The following is a 27,510-nucleotide window of genomic DNA, read 5'->3' as shown; positions in this document are numbered from 1 at the left end:
AAACCAACCATCAATCATTTCCTCAGACTGATTCCAGAGGACCTACATACACACACAGAGAGACACAGACAGACAGACATATTTTTCATGGATGATCGTAATGCAGCCATTATCTTTTACAACAATTAAAAGTATTTTAATGCAATCTAGGCCAAATATTCTCTATGAATATTCTGATTTCAGAAACACACTGGAATCTTTTTGAAATTTATGGATCTGAGGCTACAAAGGCTAACAATAATTATTTTATTTACATGTGATCTTTCATCCACAGTCGAGAGAAAGGTATGATTATCTTCCATTTGCATTTGGATTCAGAAACAAGATGCAATTCATCCTGAGCAGCATTATGAATTACTTGGATTAATATGAGAAAAGACTGGCATAAAATCAAGTAGAAGAGACATGTCAAACCCGTGACATCACATGACATCACGTGATGTATCTGAGCTTTTTTCCCATTGCCGGCAATGGGGTGGGCGCAGTTTCCTGGAGACGCGTCCGACCCGTGGGTCAGCAGTTTGACACCCCTGAAGTAAAAGAAAGAGTTACTTTAATTATTAATGATACCTGTTAATTTTTATTCATTTAGGTCCAGGAGGAGGTGAAAAACTATTCTTACAAAAAAAAAAAGATGTTGGCCCTAAGAAAATTTCCAATTTCCATAGTTGGGATCTACCTTGATTATTCTAATTAAAAGTTCGTAAAAATATATCAGAAGCTTTTAATAAGGTTTTTTGAAAACTTGAAAACCTGCATTATGTGAATTTGTGTACTTACATAACTTTTGAGTTGTAGAATTTAACTCACATTTCTAAAAAAAAGTATCTGAAAACTAAATAATTAATTTTAGCAGTGATTTAACATGATAGTGAACTGAAAACAGCTTATAGAATTCTATGACCTTCAAGATTTTAAATATAAAAATAATATTTTAAATATTTAAAACAACAGTAAACATTTTGTTTCTATGATCCCTGAATAAGGACACACATTAAATTATGTATTTCAAAGTATAAAATAATATAAAACATGCTAATCATAAATGCATGACCTTATTCTAATAATAGCAGACAGCAGAAAAGATGAAGAAAAAAACAAGAGGGCTTAATTGTGGCTGCACAAGACCAAGCCTTAAGAACAAATGCATGCAAAGCCAGAACTGAGAAGACAGCAAGTTCTGCTTCTGCTAAGAAGCTGAAGAAACATGGACCACCTGGTTAGATGCTACAAGAAGATCACACAGACTTGACTACAATGGTATGACAAAGTAGCAACAACTGTGCGTTGGAAGATCTGCAAGAAATATCATTTGCCTGCAAGCAAGAACGTGTGGGACCATAAAATAGAAAAAGTAATAGAATATGAAGAAGCTAAAGTGCTCTGGGACTTTAGAATTCAAACAGACAGGCACCTGCCACATAAGATTCTAGACTTAACAATTGTCAATAAGAAAGACAAAAATGTCTGAATAGTGGACACTGTGATAGGTAGAGACAGCAAAATAGATAAAGAACTGGAGAAGATGATATAATACAAAGACCTGCAAATACAAATAGAACAACTGTGGCAAAAGAAAGCAAAGGTGGTACCAATAGTAACAAGCATCTTGGGTGCAATCCCAAAACAACTGGAACACCACTTGAATACCACTGGCATTGACAAAATCACCATCAGTCAATTGCAAAAGGCAACTTTATTCGGAACAGCTTACAACCTGCAACAATACCTTTAATACCACTAAACTCTCCCAGGTCCTCAGCAAGGACTCAACAGGTAGATAAAAATGTGAATGCAATCTGAACATCTGGTTTACAGTGGGGCGAATCGTAATAGTGTATAGTTTTAAAGCCAAATAAGAATCTACATGCCTTCTCTTCTGATCATTATAACTAGGACATATTTTTAACCATCTTAAAGATTTATATCTGACCATTTTAGAATGTTAAATATCAGAATATTATCCACTAGGTAGGAGGTGAAATGAGGATTTGACTAACAAATGTAAGCCATAAGAATATATGTTTATTCTTGCAGAATGTTATGGTGCTGCAACCCTACATGAAGTGGCAATTTCATTTCTTTGCAGATGCAAAGTAGTATCTGAATTTTTATTGAGCAACTATAAACATGCCCCAGATATGGTCTAAAAACACACTTCTAATTATTCCAAAAGCTGCAGATGAATCCTTGGACAGAAACAAGCTAGAAAACAGTCATAGGTTTAGCAGATCTCAATGTTCTGACAAACAGCTCTTTGTCTCATATCAATGAAAAAGACTATGTGATAAAACATTTTTTTTTAAAAAAAATGATAACTACAACATTGAAGACTGAGAACTACAAGTATCCAGCAATCACATTCTGTAAAATTACTGGCAACCATTTTTCTTAATTTGTGCAAGAGGATTGCTCATCCAAAAGACATATTGCAACACTTTGCATTAGAATTGCAACAGTCTGTAATGTTCCCATCCATCAGATGGCATTTTAAAATTTCACGTTCCTCCTTTTGAAGCAAATCAAGACATGGGAGATTTTTAGTAACCAAATTGGGCTGCTTTCTAAACTATTGTAGGGTAGTTTTATTATTTCTTTAAATTTCTTGAAAGAGTATTAATTTCTTCCTCTTCACTTTCACATTAACCATGTTATGCCTGAATATTGTCAGTATATTGACATTTTAGCACATGTGATGCTTGTTAGAGGATCCCATCTCATCACACACACAAATACACGGTAAAGCTGCCTTAGGCAAAAGATGGGATCCTGATGAAACCAATGTCCAAAAGGACACAGTAGAAAACAGATGCTGAGGGGTATGTTTGTGCTGCACTTAGATGCAAGTGCAAAAAGGGACTCAAGGTGTGCAAATGTCAAGGTCTCGGAAAAAGAGAAGTAATCTCCCGGCAGGTATTTCTATCTTATAAAATGGGAAATTATACAAATATGTATACCATCCAAAATACTGGCGGCATAAAATTTAATAGTACGTTTTTCTTGGCCTCTCAGGCTGCATGACCAGACAAAACTGATAACCCTGCTGATTTTCAAAGGAAGAATTTTAATGTTATCCAAGAACAGACCAAAATATCATTGTAAAACATTTCCGAAGAATTCACAATCTGGGGATTGGACCACAGAGCAAAGGCACTGAGTATTTCCGGCACTTTCATGTTGGGTTGGAGGTCAAGTGTCTTCTTTACAGGCCCTGAAAAGAATCTGTCTCCATCTGTACTTTCTAAGTGCTCTATTTAAGATCTGGAGTAGGAGCTGAATCAGTTTATATAAATCAAATACTACATTCTCCATCTTGGTCCAGCTTCTTTTCCGTTTGGAATATGTGAGCCTACAGATTACTGCTGCATGCAGCTCTCCATTTCCTGCTCTGTTTTATATTAGGAATGTGACTGTTCTGGTTTGCTTTTTTAACCTTTGGGATTTGTTTTACATTTTTACTACTTCATCAAAACTGGAAAGAGACAATTTATTTTAATTGCTCAAATACCTCCAGAATGTACAACATGCTTACAAGTTTCTTTTAAAAATTATGTAATAGTGTTGCGACACATGGGTTGTCTTGAGATTTAGACAAAATGCTCTGGTTTCTCAGGCTATCGGAAGATAATACCCCATTATATGATATATAATTTTCTTTCCCAAAAGGAAGAGGCTGGTGCTCTACATTTTATTGAAATCATTCTACAATCATCAGAATATTACCAACAACAACAACAATAATAATACCCGTGGCTGGGCCTGGACAGCTGTCAGGTGCGGTCCCTATGTTATGGGATTACCGGTCTTCTGATTGGTAGTGGCCGTGAACCAACCCAGGCACCTCCCATCACCAATGATGAGAAGAAATTTTAAAAAATCCATACTGAATAGGTCGTCGCCCGGGTCAACAAGGACCGCGTCAGATGCCATGGCTCCTGGACATCTGCCTAAAAATGGGCCACAGGGCTCAGTTGCTACTGCTGGGGAACCAGAGCGTACAACTGTAAAGCGACTGGAACAAAAGTGCAAAACCTGGACAACTGAAGAAAATCGAGAAATCATCCAATGCTACTACCAGGAAGAACCAACAGCCAGGGGATTTCAAAAAAGAGTTATGCAACTGTGGAAGGAAAAGCATCCGGAAAGTGATGTAACCGAACAACAATTAATGGATCAAAGACGTTTCATCATCCGTAATAAAGTTTTTACAGATGTGGATATTCAACATCTAGGAACATTGGCTAAAAAGAAAACAACAAGCAATGATGAAGAAGAGGCTGAAGAAATTGTTCCAATACCTGAACAAACTGACCAACAAACTGACTAACCAGCGGAAGAAGCCACCACACAGGATGAAGATTCCCCTGTGCAACAACTCGAAAGTGTAGAGCTAAGTAATCTAGCAAAAATGCTGAAAGAAAAGACTGAAAACCACATCAAAGAAAACACAGAAAGAAAAAGACTGCCTGCCATCCGTGAAGTGCATAGCAAACGAGTGAAAGAACTACTAAATGCTGTGAACAACATTTTAACTTCCAACCCATCTAGTACACTGTATGAAACAAACCAACTAATGTACAGTACAGCCGCCGTTATAACTGCAGAATTGGGTTATAAAATGCCAAAAAAGAAACCCACTGGAAAACCAAAGTGGAAAATTCAACTTGAAAATAAAACAAAAAAACTACGAGATGTCAGCAAATTGAAATACTTGAAAGAAGAAAAACTAAAGAACGAAAAGCTGAAAAATAGTTTATACAAAAAATATAACCTGGAGGAAAAAACAATAACAGAAATCATGGAAAACCTAAAACAGCGTGTAATAGCAACGGCAAAGAAAATTGAAAGATATGAAGGACGAATAAAACAATATCGTGAAAACGTCCAGTTCAGAAGAAAGCAGCACCTCTTCTATCAGTCACTTGATGAAAATAAAGTCCAAACTACAGTTGTACCATGTAAAGAAAAAACCTTAAACTTTTGGAAAGAACTGTGGGGAAACCCAGTGGAACATAATAAAACTGCCTCCTGGATCAAAGATATCCAAAAACAAGCAACACAAAACAAAATGGAGAATATTGTAATAACCACTGATATGGTTGCAAAACAAGTAAAGAAGGTCAAGAACTGGAGCGCACCTGGCCTGGACGAGCTGCATGGATACTGGTTGAAACATCTCACCAGCCTCTATCACCACATGGCCACTCAGTTTGATGAAATGCTTCAAAATGCCACAAGTGAAGAATGGTTAACAGCTGGTTGAACATACTTGATAATGAAAGACCCCGAAAAGAGCACAGAATCAAGCAACAACCGCCCAATTACTTGTCTTCCAACAACGTTCAAACTTTTTACAAGAATACTGGTAAATTCAGTATTCAATCATCTGATGGAAAACAATTTGTATCCAGCAGAACAAAAAGGAAATTATAAAAAATCAAGAGGAACAAAAGATCAGCTGCTCATTGACAAAATGGTACTTAAAAATGCAAAACAACGAAAAACAAATTTAAATATGGCATGGATTGATTACAAGAAAGCATTTGACTCATTACCCCACAGTTGGATTAATGCGTGTCTGGAAAACTTTGAAATCAGCAAAAACATCTGTACATTTTTGAAAGCAAATATGCAAAAATGGAAAACAGTTCTAACAGCAAATGGGGAGAACATTGGTGAAATCAACATCAGACGAGGAATCTTCCAAGGGGGCTCACTTTTACCACTACTGTTCAACATCGCATTAATTCCATTGACAATAATATTACGAAACACAAAACTGGGATACCACATCTCAAGCAGCATGGCAAGATAAACCATCTACTATTCATGGATGACTTAAAACTGTATGCGAAAAGCCACACTGAACTTGAATCAATACTCAATACTGTTCAACTGTTTAGCAGCGACATCAGAATGGACTTTGGACTTGGAAAATGTGCTATATTATCCATGCTACGAGGAAAAGTGGAAAAAATAGAAGGAATAGAACTGAGAAACGAAAGTATTATGAAAGCACTAGAAAAGGATGACGGTTACAAATACCTAGGCATATTGGAAGCAGATAACATCTTGAATGGAAAAGTCAAAGAGTCAACACAAAAGGAATACATCAGAAGAGTCTGCAAAATACTAAAATCAAAGCTGAATGGTGGAAATATAATTAAAGCCATTAATACATGGGCAGCCCCAGTGATAGGCTACCCAGCTGGAATTATCAACTGGACATTGGCTGAATTGGAACACCTAGAGCGGAAAACGCATAAACTTTTTAACATTCACCATGCTCTAAATCCATGAAGTAACATCCACAGATTGTACCTGCCAAGAAGAATAGGGGGCAGAGGGCTACTGCAAATCCCCCAAACTGTAGAAGAAGAAAAATGAAGTTTAAATGACTATGTGAATCAAAGTACAGAAAAATTGCTGCAGGCTGTGAAAACAGAGAGCATTATCAAAATAACAGAAACGAAGGCAGAATATAAGGAAAAACAGCTAGATGATAGATTAAATAGATGGAAAACCAAAGCTTTGCATGGACAACATTTGAAAAACATTGAAGGAAAATGTGATAACAACTTGACATGGGCATGGCTTAAGATTGGAACCATCAAGAAACAGAAGGCTTAATACTGGCTGCTCAAGAACAAGCACTACAAACTAATGCCATGAAAGCAAAGATACAAAAATCTACTGACAATCCAAATTGCCGACTTTGCAACAACAAAGCTGAAACTGTTTCACGTTTAATATGCGAGTGCAGCAAAATCGTGCAAACTGATTACAAAGCTAGACATGACCAAGTTGCTAAACTAATCCACTGGGCATTGTGTAAAAAATACGACTTGCCTGTGTCTGAAAAGTCGTGGGAACATAGGGTGGAAAAAGTTGAGAATGAGAGGGTGAAGATCTTGTGGGACTTCCGAATATAGACAGATCGCCATTTGGAACACAACATGCCAGATATCACAGTTGTAGAGAACCAAAGCATACAGCTGATTGATATCGCTGTACCAGGAGATGCTAGAGTCGAAGAAAAAGAACTGGAAAAAATTACGAAATACCGCAACCTGGCCATCGAAACTGTGCGATTATGGATGAAACGCGTAACAGTGATACCCATTGTCATCGGGGCACTGGGAACTATGTCCAAAAACTTTATAAAACACATCAAGAAATTGCAACTTCCTGCAATAACTCCAGCAAAGCTACAAAAAACTGCGCTACTCGGAACATCTTACATTTTAAGGAGATACCTGGTGGATACCTAGGATGCTGGCAGCAGCCGGTGTCAACCATTAGTACCAGTCAATTTGAGTGTTCAGTTGACTGAGTTTCATGTTTTATGAATAAAAGTTTTATAATAATAACAACAACAACAACAACAACCAACCTTAATGGCAAACTGGGAAAAGGTGGAAAGAGCATTGCTATTTAGGCAAAGGTAAAGGTAAAGTTTCCCCCGCACATGCGTGCTAGTCATTTCTAATTCATCTCCGTTTCAAAGCCGAAGAGCCAGCGCTTGTCCAAGAACGTCTCCGTGGTCATGTGGCCGGCATGACTAGACGCCAAAGGCGCACGGAACGGTCCCTATTTTTCTACTTGCAATTTTACATGCTTTCGAACTGCTAGGTTGGCAGAAGCTGGGACAAGTAACAGGCGCTCACTCTGTTACGTGGCACTCAGGATTCGACCCGCCAAACTGCCGACCTTCTGATCGACAAGCTCAGCGTCCTAACCCACTGAGCCACACATCTATTTAGACTGATGCAAATACAGTAAAGGCCTGCTTTTAGTTGAATTATTGATGTACTTTGCATTGGTAATTTGATCCAGAAAAAAGGAAGAACTCTACCCACACAAACGTCTGTTGAATTCCCTGAGAAGTATCACATTCAATTTGATACTCCAAATCAATTAGATGATTCATTCTGAGTTCTGAATTTCTGAATTTTTACTACGCACACACACACACATACACATTCACCCTTTTTCCTTATCCACTAGTAGCTGAGAGACATTATTTACTTCATTTAAGTTTTATTCTTGCTTTTAATACAAACCTTTTCCATGCAATTTATTTTTAAAAAGCTCTTGTCTCCTTTTGTCAAACATTCATACAGCTTCATTTAAAGGAAAAACTTTTATGAAAAAGTTTTTTTAAAAAATAATCTTATCTTTTAAAAAGATCTGCCTGGCATTGCACATTTCTCCTAAATGTATTTTTGAAATACTTCCCAACCTCTAATGTTCTAGGGCAAATTTTCAAAGAGTTAGAAAATCAATCAATTATTCAATACCAGGATAGAAAATTAAAATAGAAAAAGTACAACTGAGAGTAGAGTAAATGTGAACAATATCCTGCCATGAACCTTACCCTTGAAATCAGGGGCACAGAGAATACCATAAATATTTTCCCTTTAGAAACATGAGAACACAAGTAAAAAAAATGCAACATTTTATGCCACTAGATGAAATAAAATCTTTATCTCCAAATTATTGTAGGAAAAGTATAAATCTACCAAAATGACAATGGAAACCAATGATAAACACTAATATAAAATAACTTATCAGAGTTTATTATGTATGCTTTTCTAATTAGTCTTCCCTCAGGAATAAAAGTTTCCACAGGAAGAAAGTTTCTTCCATTTCTTCAGGGCAACACTTGTCCTTCCTAGAGTCAGTAGCAACACAAATGCCTTCTCTTGGGATTTAACTGAAACATGGGAAAGCTTGTTAGGGAAGCTGCAGTGCACTGCAAAAATTATAATACAATAAAAGATATGATATTCACATACAATCCTTGACCACCTTGTTTCTAAACTGATGCAAAACCATAACAATCCAAAATTTGAATTTCTCCAAAACTCTTTTCTCCTTTGAATTTCTTATTCATAAAATAAAATGAAAACTGGTAAATTAAAATAAAACAGCAAACACCAAGCAATTTACCGCATAAAAAGTGCTACAACAGTGAAAATGGGAATGGTCAAAACAACTACCGTGTTTCCCCGAAAATACGACCTAGCCATAAAATAAGACCTAGCTTATTTTGAGGGGTTCGGGCTAATATAAGCCCTACCTCAAAAAGTAAGTCTTACTTAACCCCGCCCACTCCATCCCACCGTAGTTTTTTTTGGCAGGCCAGATCATGTACCTCCCCCCGCCTTACCTGCTGCCAGTGCCGCCAGAAGCAACTTCGCGAGATCTTTTCCTTTTTTTTTACAAGAAGTTGAAATTAACTGACCTTTTTTTCCCCCCACAAACTTCTTTTGTTTATCTCCATGCGGCAGCAGCAGATTGCGAAGGAGCAATGGCACGGGGCTGGAAGTCAGGTAAGGAAAGAAATGCAATTCCTGGGGGAAGCAAGAGCATCTGGGTGGTGGTGTGGAAAGCTCTCCAGCTCCATGGGGAAGGGGCAGCTGGCATGGGTGCTAATGGCAGGATGCCCGACTGTTTCACCACCCTCCCTCCCAAAGCCTCTGGCGCTCCACCTGCTGTTTTGGTCAGCCTGGCCACCCCCACCTCGGTGCCCTTCCTGCCACCGCCCAGTATGGCCACCTCGGGGCTGCAGGGGCTGGCCTGGCACAGGAAGGGCACACGCCTAGCCTGCCCCGGTACCATACCTGGTCCGCCACCATGCTCTCATCGCTGAGTTGCTTCTCCGTGCCATGCACATGCCCTGCCCCACCCCCACGCACTCACGGCCTACTGGTACAAGCAAAAAGTAAGCCCTACCCGAAAGTAAATCCTAGTGCTTATTTCAGAGCCCCAAAGAAAGTAAGACCGGGTCTTATTTTCGGGGAAACACGATAGACACAGGTACAGCTTTTTCCCTCATGCCATCATTCGGCTAACACCTAATACTCACAGTATTGTCTTATGTCTAAGTATATTTATCCATGTTGTATGGCTGTAGTATTATTATTATCCTTCTCATCTTCTCTTTCTTGCCACAGTTGTTAAATTAGTTACACAATTATTAAGTGAATCTGACCTCCCCATTGATTTTGCTTGTCAGAAGATTGCAAAAGGTGATCACTACAGTGTGTGTGTGTGTGTGTGTGTGTGTGTGTGTGTGTGTGTGTACATTTAAAAATATGTAAATCTTTTGCTTATAGTCTTGATTCTTTTCAGCTCCAATGGCCACGTTCACTTGAAGTTTCATCAACAAGTCCTTTGGATGAAAAAGCAGTTTGAACATTGGATGAATGCCTAGCCTAATGTCGTAGAATTCCCCATTACATGACTCATCTAACTCAGCCTACTGAACAATTCTATACAGCAACCACTATTGTACACTATTTTATTTCTAGGTATCTGAGAATATTTGAATTCATACTAAATTTAATAGCCAATTTTAGTTCCACAGGAACACTATAAAATTGGCAACACGAATGACAAGAAGCCACTACTACATATTTTTAAAAGAATAAAAATAAAGCATGCATTATTCCACAGAATTTCCTCCTAAAGTAGCTGTCTTACAAATAAATGTTTAGCAGTTAATGGAGGTAAATTGCTAAATAGCAATGTGTGTGTGTCTCGGACCTGCGGGGAACGGCTGGTAGAGGTGGTGGTAGTCTGGTGTTTGCATCTCTCTGTGGGCCCGACACACACACAGGAGGGGGGGAACGCCGGACGGCCACCTCTACCAGCTGTTCCCCACAGGTCTGACACACACACACACACACAGGAAGGAGGTAAACAACGCCGGACCACCGCCTCCCTAACAAACCTCTCCTGCGTGCGGAGAAATGCCCATTCCCTCTGCTGAGCCATCCCAGTTGCTTGCACTGCGGAAGGCAATCATTTGGAACGAAGACACGAGATTCGGCGTTTCTCCACCCGCGCTGATCTCGCCCTCCTTACAGTCTCCCTCTCTTTGTTTCAGCTTGCTTTCTGCATTTGGGATGAAGACTCGAGAGAGGGAGACTGTAAGGAGCGCGAGATGAGCGCGAACTGAGAAACGCCGAATCTCGAGTCTTTGTCCCAAATGCAGAAAGTGCTGATCTCGTGCTCCTTACAATCTCCCTCTCTCGAGTCTCCAGTCTTTGTCCCAAATGCAGAAAGCAAGCTGAAACAAAGAGAGGGAGACTGTAAGGAGGGCGAGATCAGCACGGGCTGAGAAACGCCGAATCTCGAGTCTTCATCCCAAATACTTGCCTTCTGCAACGCAAACAACTGGGATGGCTCAGCAGAGGGAATTGGCATTTTTCCCCATGCGCTGATCAGCGGGCGCGGAGAAACACGGATTCCCTGTGCGCCCTTGCAAGATATGGAGGTGCTCCAGGGAAGTAACTGGGATGGCTCAGCAGAGGGAATGGGCATTTCTCCACAAGCGCTTATCAGCGAGCGCAGAGAAACGCGGATTCCCTGTGCGCCCTTGCAAGATATGGAGGTGCTCCAGGGAAGTAACTGGGATGGCTCAGCAGAGGGAATGGGCATTTCTCCGCACGCGCTGATCAGCGAGCGCAGAGAAACGCGGATTCCCTGTGCGCCCTTGCAAGATGTGGAGGTGCTCCAGGGAAGTAACTGGGATGGCTCAGCAGAGGGAATGGGCATTTCTCCGCACGCGCTGATCAGCGGGTGCGGAGAAACACCGAATCTCGAGTCTTTGTCCCAAATGCAGAAAGCAAACTGAAACAAAGAGAGAGAGATTGTAAGGAGCACGAGATCAGCGCGGGCTGAGAAATGCCGATCTCGTGTTCAGATTGTTGGGGGCAATCTCGCTCCAGCGTCTCAGTGAGCACACTGGGCCGCCCCGCTCCTTGGGGCTCGCTGCTGCCATGGGGGCTGGCTCAGGGATTTGTTTCTGCAGGTTAAATCGGAACCAAGCAGCAAGTGAAAAAGTTAGCAGCAGTAGCGGGAGTGGTTTTAATTGCCAAGCGTCCCCATGGAAGTCAATGGAGGCGCCGCGGCTGGCCTTTTGAGTTGGTGAGAGCGAGAGAGAAACGTTTTTTGAGCAGTGTGAGTGAATGAGAGCATGAAAGAGGCTTTTTGGAGCAAGAGTGAGGGAATGAGAGAGCGAGAGAGAAGCTTTTGCAAACAAAACATGAGTGAATGAGACCGAGAGAGAAACTTTTCCAAGCAAAGGTGAGTGAATGAGAGCGGAGGGGGCAGGGCACCTGTATGTCTCCCCTTAGGCTCCACTGTTCTGTCAAGTCTCTTGTTTTGCACATGCGCGCGCATGCGCATTCTTCTTTGCGGCTCCCAGTTTTTTCTTTTGTGAGGGAACCGGTTCTGGGTGGCAGTATCATATTTTAATCATATTTTATGGGACTGTAAATATTCTGTTTATATTCAACAGCTGGCAGTTAACATTTTACCAAGTAGAATCAAATAAATTTGTACTCTTACAAATCCATTCATTTGCAGCTTTTGTAAATTGAATCCCCAAATCTGTGCTCATGTCAATCAGCATGAATCTGCCCACAATTTAATATGCTTTATCATACTTGCTCATCTGATGAACCCCCTTGTTTTGAATCTCATATTTAGGGTCTATGATTTTCCAGGCATATTTCATTAATAACATTATAAAGGATATTTATGATCACATGTTCATTTAAGCCATAAAATCACTACTGATCAGTTGTGGAATAATTATGATAAACATAGTTTTAAAAAATTACACATATTTATTAAACTTTCATATTATTGTAATCCACTCGAATTCTGACAGTTAATAGCTCTGGTATATCTTATCAGATTAAATCAACCACAGTAAACCAGTAAAACAAATTAAAACATCCATCCAACTTACAACAGCATTTAAAAAAAACTTTGCATGTTTTTCACATTTATAATGATTGTAGCATCCCCATGATCACCAGATGTTTGTCAACTGGTTCATATTTATGACGACTGCAGTGTCAGATGATCACCCTTCTGCAGCCTTCTGACAAAGTCAATGAGGAAGCCAGATTCACTTAATAACTGTGTTACTAACTTAAAAACTGCAGTAGTTCCCTTAACAACTGTAAGAAACGTCAAAAAATGGGGCAAAATTCACTTAACAACTGTCACACTTAACAGAAATTTTGGGCTCAATTGTGGTCGTATGTTGAGGACTATATATTTAAAAGGACAATATAGTTTTAGAAGCAAAAATGTTTCATTTCATCAACAGCAGCAGATTAAGTAACATTCAGTTGCATTCATCTAGACCTGAGTTATTACATGTAAAAATATCCTGAGGTTATCCTGAAGTGTAAATAACACAAGTCTGCGGTACACATACAGACATGTGTATCCACATGAACCTCAGAATATGTTTAAGAAAAATTATGTTATTTTAACCACATTCAATGTGAAAATGGTGAATATCTGCATAGATTATTGTATCATACAGAACAGTATATGATTGCTAAGATCTTGCCAGAAGAATAATTTGAGGTTTGAGGCTGAGCTGCGGTTGCACAAGAATAAATAAAAGTGAGATCCCGACAGCTGTGAGGAAAGAATATTTCTTCCTTAAAGCAAAACAGAGGCAAGCTGCAGAGAAATGGGGTACAGCAGATTTTTATAGGGGGAGCTTGTCTGGCATGTGCTGACTCTAGAATGACACTGAGGAGTGTGTGTGTGTGTGTGTGTGTGTGTGTGTGTGTGTGTGTGTAGGTATATTTATTCTTGAGAATATGCAGTTCATCTGGGAGATCTAATTTAATTAACTCTGTGTTTGCAGACATTATCCTTTAATTAACGTGGATTAGGTCTGGTTAACTTATTTGAGGAAGTTTGCTAATTTTAGTTGATTATCTTAGTTTCAGCTTGACTGTCAGTAACCTAGTGGAGACTCTGATTCTCAGACCAATGTGGATTCTGTTAATGTTTTAGGGCCGTGGTGGCAAACCTATGGCACGCATGCCACAGGTGGCACGCAGAGCCCTCTCTGTGGGCACATGCACCATCGCCCCAGTCCTAGGCCTTCAGCTGGGTTTTATAAAACCTTTTCGCTTTAGGCCTCCGCCGCTGTGTGCAAAAAAAAAAGGTTCAATCAATCAATTTCAATTTCTTGCGGGGGAAAAAAAGGTCTCTCCAAGTTGGAATTGATTGATCGGACTTTTTAGTCCCACCCAGTCTGCCGTTACCATTGCAGCCACGCCCAGCCAATGGGCCACACCCACCCAATGGACCACACCCACCCGGCACCCAACGATACATAAGTGGGTTTTGGGTTGCAGTTTGGGCACTTGGTCTCTAAAAGGTTCGCCATCACTGTTTTAGGGGGAAGATGTAAACAGTATAAAAAATGAAATATATTTGGATATAAAACTTCTCACACTCTGATGTACAGATAGCCTTCGATTTACAACCAGTCATTTAGTGACCATTCAAAGTTACAATGGCACTGAAAAAAGTGACTTTTGATCATTTTTCACATTTATAACTGTTGCAGCATCCCTGTAGTTATATGATCAGAATTTGGAAGCTTGGCAACTGGCATGTATTTATGACAGTTGCAGTGTCCCAGGATCTAGTGATCTTCTTCTGCAACCTTCTGACAAGTCAATGGGGAAAGTTGGATTCACTTAACAACTATGCCAAGGCAGGTTGTAAAATGGGGCAAAATTCATTTAACAACTATCTTGCCTAACAAGAGACATTTTTGGCTCAATTGTGGTTGTAATTTGAGGACTACCTGTAATATGTTATAGGAAAGCATGGAAACCACTTAAAAAATAGTGTTCTTCAATTTTATGTTCTGTCTAAAGAAATTAAAAACATTAACTGAAACAATGAGACTGATAGATGAACTTATCTTGTACGTTAGATGGAGCACAGGCTTTGCAACACTATCAATGTAACTGCTCAGTGCATCTACCTTGCATCCTATGGGAACACAGCACATACGGCTCCTTCAACTGAGCACCAAAATGAAGTGCACAAGCGGATCCTAATTGGATGCTGAACTGATTGACTGAACTGGATTCATCTCAAATGGGATGAATGGGATAAAGTAAGCTTTTTACTGTGTTTATCAGCATAATTGTAGAAAATGTGCAGCCTCTGATATAGCAGTTGGCTCCTGGAACTGAGAAGATTGCCAAACTGATATAATGTGTTGTAGGAAATTCCAGCTACCGGTACTATTCAGAATTGCCTATTCTTTAAATTCTGTCTTAAAAACAATTATATATAACTTGATTTTCTATATAACCAAAGTTAGTTAATTACAATACACCACTTAATATATTTAATAACATCTGAGACCATGAGAACAGCTGCTTCTATTAAAATATCCTTTTATAAAGGTGCTAGGTTTTATCAGCATAGACTCTACCATCTGCTGGGCCTAAGCAATCTTAAATATCATCCTATATTACCTATTCTACTCTTAAGAATGGGTAATACATTAACAATTTTTTAATGATTTCAGATGTTTCATTTGAACATGAAATCACTGCGGACAGCATATTTTTATTTGCATACAACATAGCTTAATTTCTGAGAGAAATCCATAACTTTTTCAGCTAGCCAAAAAAATTTATTTATCCCTGATTGGATGAAACGTGCTACAAAAATCTTCACAATAAAAGTCACTGATCGCAGAATCACAGATTTGAAGGTGGCAGCTAACAATTAAACCCAGCATCTGTTCAAAACATATATTCAAATTACAGGTAGTCCTCATTTAACAGCCATAATTGGGACAGCAAAGTGGTTGCTAAGACTGTAACTGTGAAGATTGGTTAAAGTTACTTTTTCATTACTGGTCATAACTGCAAAAATCACTAAATGAGACAGTAAAGCTCATAATGCTTTTCCGAAAAGATGACTGCCAAATCTCTGCACTCCACTATCTCTATATGTCAGTATCAAATCGGTCTTGCATTACCGATTTCTTAATAATGAACTAGAACCAACCTTCCCATAACTTAAGTGGATCTTTCTGTATGCTGAGGTGACAAAAACAGGTCTTGATCTTCTTATGTGTGATTTTTTAAAAAAATATCTGAAGATTGCTGTCATATCTATTCTTAGTTTTCTCTTTTAATGCTACATTCTTCAATTATTTCTATAACCTTGATCATGATTTTTTCTGATTTTTTTTACTTTATCTCAATCCTTCTTGAAAACTGTACACCATATCCACAATAAGGTCTAACTAACACAAAATAAAGAGAAACCATTCCTGGGATTTGATAAAAATACTCCATAGATACTGTCTAAACTGTATTTCCTTATGTTGCAACCACGTTAAGAGTACACAATATTTTTGGAGCAAAAGTCCTGACAATTAAAGACAGAAACAACTTAACATATTCTAATTTTTAGTGCCCATATCTACATGATTTGAAAAAGAATTTTAAAATAATTAAATAACTTTTAAATAGAAACTTTATAAAGTTAAAAATTCTAATCTTTTTAATTGGAAGAGAAATCAGTTAGAGGTTTTATTCATTAATAATATAAGGGCTTTTAAAATGTGATTATTATTTTCATATTGTTCTGGTGCAGTTAATGAAAGAAAAAAACTATTAAAAATGGACATTCATTTATCCCTGTGAATAATGTGCTATTTTTTCAAAAATAAACATATTTAAGCTTTGAAAAAATATGCACAAAACATTGCAATATACAGTACTTAACTTTGTTATGAAACTTGTCCTTGATTGCAGATTTTAACTCAGATAGTCATGATTATTTCTTTTGCTTAAAATATATGATATAGGTCATTTAAAGTGTTGATGATGGAAGTAGGATAAAGCATCTATAATAAATAAAGAAATATATCTCTTTCTCCCCCCTTTCTCCCCTCAATATTATTTAGCAGCTTAGATGTTTTTAACTTACAGTTCAAATGTTGGATAATATATTGGTCTAAAAGATAACAGAAATACCACACAAATATGGTCAGCACTCAATTAAGTGTCAACCTTCGGGATGTAGCAGTGCAAAATTAAAATACACTAATTTTATACAGGACAAGAATGCTGACTGTGCTAAAGATACCAGATGAAATCATACAGAGATAAAAAAGCCCTATTTACTGGAAACCTCTTGTGTAGTGATGAGCCATCTCACTCTTCCTTCCATCAAAATGAGATTGGTTGAAATTAAATACCTTCAAATGCAGCAGCTCCCATCCCCTTACACACACACACACACACACACACACACACACACACACACAAAAATATTGGCGATCTCTCTGCCCCTCCAGAAAGACACTTCAAGCACCTCTGGATTTCATCTCCCTAATCACTTCAAAGATTGTTCTGAAGAATGAATAAAAAAACCACAGCAGTTTGTCTAAACATAATCCAAAATATAACTGTTAATCATATAATTTTATTAGTGCAACTCCTGATTCTTTCCATATGTTGTTTACTGCCACTCCCTTCTTTGGAAACAACTGAGTGCTTATGTTTTTCAGTTTACAGTGGAAATATATTCATATATAAACTGAGAGGTCTTGAACTCTCAGGCCCTGAGCTACAGTAACCAGCATCAGTTAACAGGGACCAGGAGATTACTCCCTTACTGTATGTGACAGTTGTCTTTTTTACATTAAATAAACAGTGCAGTAAAATGTCTTTTGTACACTGGCAGTGTTCAGCCAAATTCCAGAAAGCACTCCAAATCACAAAAATCGTCCATCTGGAGAAGGAAAGCATCAACTTCATTGTTTAAACTCTGGGAAAATACTGGGATTCTAAGGCAAAGCAACACCAGCTTCCTCCACTTGTAACTCCCCTATTTTCCTCTGATTAGTTTGTGCACATAAATATGTTAGGAAGGCAAGTCAGGATACTTTCTCATTGAAACCCAAACAAACCCGCCCTTAGGGAGCCTGACCTCCCCTGAGGAAAGTGCCAACTGGATTTCACACATAACTATGCTCACAGCTGTGCAGCTGTGTGGTAAAACACTCTGGGGTCTTCAATACAGGTAATCCTCGACTTACAGCAGTTCATTTAGCGACCATTCAAAGTTACAACGGCACCCTTCTTCACACTTTCGACCATTGTAGCATTTCCCCCATGGTCAGATGATTTACACTCGGATGCTTGCTCACTGCCCTGAGTCCTTTGGGAGAAGGGCGGTATACAAATAAAATTAATAATAATAATAATAACTGACTCACACTTATGACGATCTCCTTTTGAGACCTTCTGACACGCAAAGTCAATGGGGAAAAGTCAGATTCACCTTAACAACCCACGTGACTAATTCAACTGCAGGGATTCACTTAACAAACGTGGCAAGGGAAGTCGTACAATGGGGCAAAACTCACTCAGCAGCAAATTTCTCACTTAACAACATAAAACGTTGGGCTCAACTGCGGTCGTTAAGTTGAGGACTACCTTAACACACTCCCATCGGTTCCACACGAGCTCTCTCGCCTTCCACCGTCCCGCCACCACCTTGCGGGGAACCAGCCCTGCCTCGCTTGGCGCTTCGCTTGTAAACAACTTCGCACTAGAGCCGGGCGCGGACGCTCCGGGGACGGGGCAGCGCGAGAGAGCTGGGCGGCTGGGCAGGTGACACAGCACGGATGCTACTGAAGCGGAGCGGGCGGCGGGCAACGCCAGCCAGCTTTCCTTTCGCGAAGGAAGGAAGGAAGGCGGGAGGGGGAGGGATGCGTGAGGGTGAGCCCCCCCCCTTCGGAGCTGCCCCCCCCCCCCGCTTCCCGAAGGGTCGAGTCACCTGGATGTGGCAGGAGATCTCCGAGTCGTCCAACAGACGGATCGTGCATTTCATATCCTGGCTCAGCGACCTGATGCTCGAGCTCCGGAACCGGATCATTTTCATGGTCCTTCTGCCCCCTCGCCTCACGCACTCGCAGGGAGCGAACATGCACCGCAATCCCGAACTGGGGGCCGGAGACCAGCCCTGCCGCTCCTTCGGCCCCTCCTCGCCGGGAGGGAAACCCCGAAAAAGGGAGCGACCCAGCGCCTGCCTCGTGGGCCGGCGGACAACTCAGCCCCGAGGAGGCGGCGCCGGCTCCAGTTGCTGCTGCTGCTGCTGTTGCTGGGCGAACATGCTGGAAAGGGAGGGGGGGAGGAGGCTCCGCTCCGCTTCGCTTCGCTTGCCTCGCCGAAGGCGGCAAGTCCACCTCTCGCTCCACAGAGGGCCGCCGCCGCCGCGTAAAGCTGCCGCTGGGGAAGACGCGTGGCCGCGGCACGCGCAAGCTCTGGATTGTGTGTGGGGGGGGGTGTTGGGGGAGACGCTTGGGGGCGCGAGAGGCGACGGGCTGTCGAGGCTCCTGCCGACTGCGCGGCTGCGTCAGGCTCTGCGCTGCTCTCCTCTCCCGCCTCAGCAGCATCCTCGGCTCGCCGCTGCCCCTCCCGCAGTCGCATTCCCTCCCGCCTTCTCGTCAACCTCCCGCGCTTTCCCCTGCTTTGCCTGCCTGCCCGCTTTCCCCTCTTTTCCCTTTTTCCGTGTGCCCCTTAGCTGCCTTCTTTCGATTCCCTCCCCAGTTGTTCGGGGTGCTTTCCAACGAAGCTTCATTCACGAAAGGTTGGAGGGTCCAGACAGCCCTTGCCTTCCATTTGTAACCAGTATATATACCCACGCTTCTTGCCTTTTTATCTTTGCGTGGTTAAAAAAAATAAAGAAAAATCCGGCGGTGTGAGATGGAATACAAGTACGCCGTTATCGTAGTAGCTTACCTAAAATAAAAAAAAATAAAAATCTCTGATCACCTTTCTTCTAGCGTCTCTCCCTGGCCTCCGAGTGCTTTTCTTCACCTTTTCTACCACAGAAATATCCCTTATTTTCCCTTTCTTTCTTCTTTCCGCTTCTTCTTTCGCTCCATTTGCTTGTCACTTGGGTGCTTCCAAAGAAGAGTATTATTGTGCAGTTGCAGTAACTCATTAATTTAATTTTACTAAGTTTTAATCTTTGCCTGCTTTCTTATACCGCCTATCCTTTTTTTTCTTAATACAAACGTGGATTGAAAAGGAAATATGGCATAGCTGCCCACCTGCAGGAGGGACTTTGGTTGATAGTGCAAGGTGCCATCTATCCATAGAAGGATCTTTCCTTTCATGGTTGCCTCTTCTTCCTCCTTTTCCCTCACATTCTTTCTTCATAATTTTATGAGATGATGAAGATCATGACTCTAATTATTATTTTCCATCTTTCCTTTTGTCATTTTCCCCCCTAAGAACGAAAGTAGGTGGGACAATAATGCCAAATGGAGCAGAGTGCATTATAAGAGGGACAGGACCCGGAGTTTCTAAAGGGGGGGGAATGGGGAAGTTGTTATTCTGATTATCAGTTGGAGAATTCTGCACTGGTGAATTGAAGAGCTGTCAATCTACTGATCCAACCATTCATGAATTAACATTGGCAGAGCTTTTTTTCTCATAGAATGCTCAGAACGGAGTTCCGGCACCTTTTTTGGATGGAACCTTGTAGGGTAGGCAAGGTGGGTTGTATGACGTGTGAGTTCCAGCACCTTTTTCTTTTACAAAAAAAGCACTGAACATTGGAATATGCCACCTGGCTTTGGTGGGCCATGACTGATCTTTATCCTGCCTTTATTGCCTCTTTTAGATTATTGAAATCTTCCAACCTCCTTGAAAGGTATGCCTTGAGCCTGCCCTTGTATGGTGTTTGAATAAATGAGAAAATACTCCTACCTTTTAAGCCTGGCTACCACATGGAATGAAATGAAGGCAACATCCTGGGAACAAAGCTGAAAATAAATTTGTTACCAGGGAATGTTTATGCCATACCTTAGGAACAATGAGGATTGGACCTTGGAGGGGGAAAAAGAGCCCCTTTGCTATATTGTGAAATTTGTTCAACTATGTCACTTTAGAAAGTTCTGGGGAAACAGCATTGTGAAAACTGGGAAATGTAGTTGGTGTTTGTGAAATACTTTAAGCCCCTTCTTCAGCTAGCATCCATAATTTGGATATTGTTTCTCTTAGCTTTCCTCCCTTATCCTTTATGTGTGTTTTTTTCTGCAGGTCTTTAATTTTTGATATTATTTCCCTGTGGCTAGATAGTTTTTAACCCTTTTATTGATTTTAATTGCCTGTTAAAAGAAAATGGCTATTGCAATTTATTGGAAGAAATATAACATTAACTTTCTTACTGGTTTTTTATTGTCCTTGCCTTCTTTGTTCTTCATTTTCTTCTGTTTTTTTCTCCCTGTCTATGTATCCAAGAAGCAGCTTAACAGATATCACGTACAATACGCTTGGCAACTGTCAGGGTCAGGCTTTTCCCAGTTCCTAAAAATGTCTTGTTCTGCCAAGTGGAGGATGTAAATCTTGATAATATTAGCTTCTTGGCGCCTTTTTGGCACCCAAATCAGGCTTCGGTAAATGGGTTCAAAGCATTGTATTGTGAATGGCAAAGGGTTAGAATATAAAGTATGGATGAAGAATCATGCTTAGTTTAGTTCACTTTCCCACATCTTATACGAAAGGAAAATATATGCTAAATAATTATTAAGCCCTTCCATAAACATTTGAAATGAAATGAAATGAACCTTTATTGTCAAAGTACAACTATGTGTACATTGAGATTAGCTGAGCCTCCCTTTGTGCTCCTACCCCCCAACACACAGTGACAACAAACCCTCCATCTTACTACACCATGTGAACCAACTACACCACACACCGGCCTCCCAAGTCAATTCTGCATAAAATTCACAAAAGTTATTTCTCATTCAAAAGCCTAACAGCCCACGGATAAAAGCTGTTTTTCAGCCTGTTGGTGCGGCTGGCTATACTCCTATATCTCCTACCCGATGGTAGGAGAGTAAAGAGATACCGTCCAGGGTGTGAGTCATCCCTGAGAATTTTCCTCACTCTTCCAAAGCAACGAGCCCTGGTGATGTCATCCAGTGGTGTCAGGGGACAGCCCACAATGTCTTGTGCTGTACTCACCACTCTCTGTAATACTTTCCTATCCGCGGCTGTCAGACCAGCATACCCAGGGCTTTTTTTCTCACAGAACGCTCAGAACGGAGTTCCGGCACCTTTTTTGGATGGAACCTTGCAGGGAGGGCAAGGAGGGTTGTATGACACATGTGAGTTCTGGCACCTTTTTCTTTTACAAAAAAAGCACTGAGCATACCAAACCACAATACCATACGAGAGGACGCTCTCTATAGTAGACCGATAAAAGAGGGTCATTAGCCGTTGTTCTACCCTGTTCTTCCGCAAGACCCTGAGAAAGTGAAGCCTCTGTTGGGCCTTTCTAGCCACCTGGGTTGTATTAACTTTCCAGGTCAAATCTTCGCAGAGGTAGACTCCCAGAAATTTAAAGGAGGAAACTCTCTCCACACAGTCCTCCCCAATGTAAAGTGGGGCAGGTTCCTCCTTTTTCCTACGGAAGTCTAGCACCATCTCTTTCGTCTTGCCAATGTTCAGGTGCAAGTTGTTGTTACTACACCATGTGGATAGTTTTTGTACCTCCGCCCTGTATGCTGTCTCATCCCCACCTGTAATGAGACCCACCACAGTTGTATCATCTGCGAACTTAATTATCGCAGTGGATGGGTCAGATGATACACAGTCATATGTGTATAAAGAGTACAGGTAGGGGCTAAGCGCACAGCCCTGTGGCAAGCCGGTGCAAAGCTTCATGGGGGTGGACAAAGCAGACCTGACTCCCACTGTTTGTAACCGGTCCCTAAGAAAGTCTTGAATCCAAACGCAGATGGCGGGGGAGAATTTCAAGTCAGTCAGCTTCTCGATGAGAATGCTCAGCAAAATGGTGTTGAAAGCCGAGCTTTAGTATTTAGTATTCACACAGTTGTAAGTCAATCAAGATCTAAATATTCCTGACAAATGCAGAATAAAAGTGAAAGAGAATAGTGGAATAAATAAAAACCAATATCCTCTCCCTGTGTAACTATTTATAGTAGTGTTAGTTTTAAAATATATTATTTCAAACATATGGAAAACTTTCTGTTGTATTGACTCTGGAAGAGCAATTTGAGGGCCCATGAAGATTTTTCAGCTAAAATACCAGAAACATCAATGTGTTGCATGCTTAAAAATGTCTTTGAGGGTATCTCTATATTTGGCTATTCAATTGTGTGTTCAATGTTTATTCCAACAAAATCTATACAATTCATAAATAAGAACCACTTTTGATGGTATTGTTATTTTGGGATTGATGTTCTGAACCCATATCCCAATAATTCTGTTCAATTGTTCAGCACATGTACCCTATATTTACTTAGCCATCTAACTTAGATATTTCACAGTGGCAGAAAAATGTACTTAGTCTGCTGACAGTTTTATGATGAGTAATTTCCCTCTCCTCCTTTGAAAGGAGAAATAATCAAAAGAATACCATTCACATATTGAACTGTACAAGTTTCTAGAGAGGTATTATGAGCATGTTATTCTGCAGCAAAAAAAGTCTTAAAAGACTCGCATTTATTATCATGGAAGATTTTGTGGATCACAGGCTACTTCATTAAATGGACGTAATGATGATGTTAACACAGTAATTTGAAAGCTGTGACACTCATAAAATTCCAATCTCTCATAATTGCACAATTATGTTATTCTGGTAACAAATTAATAACTGAAAAGGTGAATGCTTTTATACTTCATCAAAGGTGCTTCCTTTTTGGTTGTACCCACTGGATATAAAAGTGAAACTTACCCCAGAGAAGCAATTTAATATTTTTATAGCACTAGGAAAAATAGTGCTTTTTCCTTCAAGATCTTTTAAACATTCTGTTAAAACTATTTTATTCTCTATTCTCTATTTTTAAAACTAGCTTTATTATTCATTAATGCTATTTTATTATAATTGTTTAAAAATATTTCATTTATTGAGCAAGGCATTTTATTTTATACATCATTTAGAATCTGTAAGGTAAAGGTAAAGGTTCCCCTGCACATGTGTGCTAGTCGTTTCCGACTCTAGGAGCCGGTGCTCATCTCCATTTCAAAGCCGAAGAGGCAGCGTTTGTCCAAGGACGTCTCCGTGGTCATGTGGCCGGCATGACTAGACGCCAAAGGCGCACGGAACGCTGTTACCTTCCCACCGTAGTGGTCCCTATTTTTCTACTTGCATTTTTATGTGCTTTCAAACTGCTAGGTTGGCAGAAGCTGGGACGAGTAACAGGCGCTCACTCTGTTACGCGGCACTCGGGATTCGACCAGCCAAACTGCCAACCTTCTGATCGACAGGCTCAGCGTCCTAACCCACTGAGCCACTGCGTCCCTTTTAGAATTTGTATTTTATTTTTAAATTACAAATTAATAAGATCCAAAATAAAATTAAATAAAAGTAACTTTATCCATTATGTTCATATTTAAAAAATAAATAGAATTAACAGAATCAAATATGCTAAAGTTAGTTATCACATATAAGACATTTAAACAGACTCATTTTAAGAATCAGATAAATTATACTAGAACAATTGGTAGAAGCAATACAAACTGCAATTTCAGTTAAATCCCTCATGTAAAAATCTGAATGAGTATTAGATTTCAGCAAAGAGATATAGAAAATGCTAATTCCTAAGTACTATGTACTCTTCATCCAGGTTGTTGTTTTTTTTTGTGGTACAGTATAACTAATTTCAAAGAAAATTCTAGTCTCACATATTGTACTATAATGATATATTTAGGCTGCAGAAATCCACTTTCTCACTAGATGGCAATATTTTTGTAATTATCCTCATTTTTGCAATTGAAATCTGGTAGTCCTAGCATATTATAAAAGATTGGCAATGATATTCTAGGAGAGTTGTGTTTTTTTAAAATATTATCTGGTGTTATTGACTTTCTAAAATGAGGAAAAACTCCCAGAAGGAAACAATGGCTAAGCATCCCATAGCATCAAGTTTGAGAAAAGAAAAGTGAAAACAACAAATTTTATAGACTTATCCTCATTCCCAAATGGGACATTTAGAAAAGCAGAATGTGAATAATGTTTATCAATAAAATGAATTTGCCTAAAGGATTTATTACCATATAAAATGTGCCATGGGATTGTTAGTGGACTGTACACTTCATCCTGATTTGAAGATATGTTTCAGCTGAACATGGATAAAATACAAGGTAATATAGGGTCTCATCTGCAGAGCTTATGAGCTTATAAACAAGTTGCCAGCTACAGTCTTTCAGCATTAGCAAGTCCCAATCACAGCCATGATAGCCCTGGGGATAGCACATTATGTTTTGTGATGTGCTAAAGCAACGTAGCATTTCAGCATATGCACAGGAAGAGCTATGTTATATAAAATTCTACTGCAATAACATTTTACAATATATTTTAATGAAAAATACTGGGAAGTTTTCCTGGCTGGAAGTATTTTTCCATGGAGATCATTAATTTCTCACAGGCGTAGACTAAAAATTGTGTTCAGAATAAATCAGAAGTTTCTTCTGCAAAAAAAGTAGAATTTATCTTTGTAGCTGGCACTGTACATAAATTATCAGTACTGATTGTGATTTCATTGGCTAGGTACTCTGAAAGGTGATAGTCAGCTTGTTTCTCACATATTCGTGCCTGAACATTTTGTCTTATATCTTATTTCCCACAAGGTGAAAAGTTCTGTGTTCTCTTTCTCCCTTGTTTAATTGATGGTTAGAGGCAGTAGCCCCTTCATATAATGTTCAATATAGAATTAACAAACAGGAACACAGTATGAGGATGGGAAAAACTTCATTTCTTGATTGTCATTGGTCAAGCAGATAGAGTAACAAAAAACAATGCGATCATACTAGAAGATGGTTCTTGAAAGATGGCTCTGTAGCTGAGCTAGAATTATTCTTGCCACCAAAATGTTAATTATTTGTCATGTTTTTAGTATCTGGAACTCACTAGAATCTAGATTAATTGGAAATTGCAGGCCCAATAAATAAGGAAGAAGCAAAGTGAAAGAATTCTCTCTTAAATTGATTTGATTGGGGCTACAGGCCAGGGAGCTGCAGTCAAATGGATTGCATCTTCCAAATGAAGTAGTATTTATATCTCCTTAGATGCCAGAAGAAAACACAATCTCCTTTATATAGTTTCCCCATATGATAATGTTGTTATGGGAAAATGCAAACACAAATCTAACATTGGTGTAAAAAGGTCACAAAGAGGAGTGGCTGAAAATGATTCACTGATCTAATCTAAATTAGTATGTTATTCTGGAAGTATATGAAACAAAGTGAATGCAAATAACAGGTTAGTACTGAGAGCTCCTCATGTTATATTTAGATATTTATCTTGTGCATATTATGTACTTATGAAATATACTTTTTAAATTAGAGTTACTATCTTTAATCACTATGAAGACATGTATGTAATATTGAGCTTTGTCTCAATTTTATCTTGCCAAGATAATGAATCTCTCATTGGGATAAATAGCATGTTATTTACAGTATGTACATTTTTACTTAAAGAAGGGATGCAAGTTAAGGACAGAACTTAACTGCCTAAGAAAGTCAATGGTATACCATGCCTAAATCAAGATTAGTTTGATTTTTTTATCAATTTCAACACATGGTTGTACTTCTAGTCAACTGTTTAGTCATTTGCCTTGAAGTAACAGTTTTGTAAAATCTCTGTGGTAAACAGAGACTTGAACTAAATTCCCCCTTCTAACACTATAATATTTATGTCAACGCTGACTTACTGTCAAATCCTCGTCTACGCCGGGAAACGCAAGCAAGCAAAGAAACACGACGTAGTACGGATGACTGCGAGAGTACCTTTACTAGCAGGATCTCCAAGCAATTGCAAAGTCAGCGTTGGGAACCACTCGTCCCAACGCTTCTTTTAAAGGTTGCTAATAATTGATTAACAGCCCCACCCGTTAGCCCCACCCTCCCCCACGCAGACCAGCATCCGCCTGAACTGCGTAAAACCCCACCCCCCTATCCTGTCGCCCCACGCCCTGCTTCTTCCCCTGACGCCGAGGTCCATACAGCGTGAAGGAAGGTGTAAGTCCAGTATCCCCCTCTCCCGTACCCTAAAGTCCCTATTGTGCTCCCCTCCACCAACTCGGTATTCCGTGCCACACCCGCAGCCCCTTGGCAAGCCCCATCGTCCGATCGCAGCTGTAGGGCGCCCTGCAGCTCTGCCGGTATGCATCCGGCTGAAACGTCTGTCTCCGACCGCTTAACTACAGCCGCGGCCCGCCGCGCAGCTGACCGGCCAGGCGCGCCTCTTGCGCGATGGCCGGGATCCGCCTCTCGCTGTTCCTGCTCCACTGTCCAGGCTGGCGCGGCTCTTGTGTGACTGACGGGACCCGCTGCAGGCCGCCGCACAGCTGATCGAGCTTGCGCGGCTTCTCCTTGGCTGCCGGGACCCGTTTCAGACCGCTGCACAGCTGCTAGGGCTGGCGCGGCTTCCCCGTGATCGGCGAGGCTTGTTTCCGGCCGCCAAACAGCTGTTCGGGCAGGCGCGGCTCCTCCGCGACTCGCTTCTGGCCGCCGAACAGCTGTTCGGGCAGGCGCGGCCTCGGCGTGGACGCCCGGGGTCTTTGTCGGCTGCTGTGCAGCTGTCGGGCGCGGCTGCGGCTGGATCCCTCTCCCGGTGCTCCCCTGTGTCCTGTGAGTATGTCGAGCCCGAGGG

The 27,510-nt window shown here is 40.4% G+C and overlaps 1 protein-coding gene across 1 annotated transcript in view; it reads right to left on the bottom strand.

Moving 5' to 3' along the window:
- Positions 1-18,864, bottom strand: part of FRMD3 (FERM domain containing 3) — a 94,716-nt gene extending 75,852 nt beyond the window's left edge. Inside the window, exon 1 of the mRNA XM_081317831.1 lies at positions 18,658-18,864. Within this exon, the coding sequence (XP_081173957.1) occupies positions 18,658-18,807 (150 nt within the window). The 5' untranslated portion in view covers positions 18,808-18,864. The remainder of the gene's footprint in view (positions 1-18,657) is intronic.
- Between the last annotated feature and the right edge of the window lie 8,646 nt (positions 18,865-27,510).

Source organism: Vipera berus, assembly GCF_964194415.1.
Source record: "Vipera berus genome assembly, chromosome: 2".
Classification (NCBI taxonomy): domain Eukaryota; kingdom Metazoa; phylum Chordata; class Lepidosauria; order Squamata; family Viperidae; genus Vipera; species Vipera berus.
The sequence above is the reverse complement of the archived record's forward strand: the minus strand, read 5'-3'. Positions and strand labels throughout refer to the sequence as shown.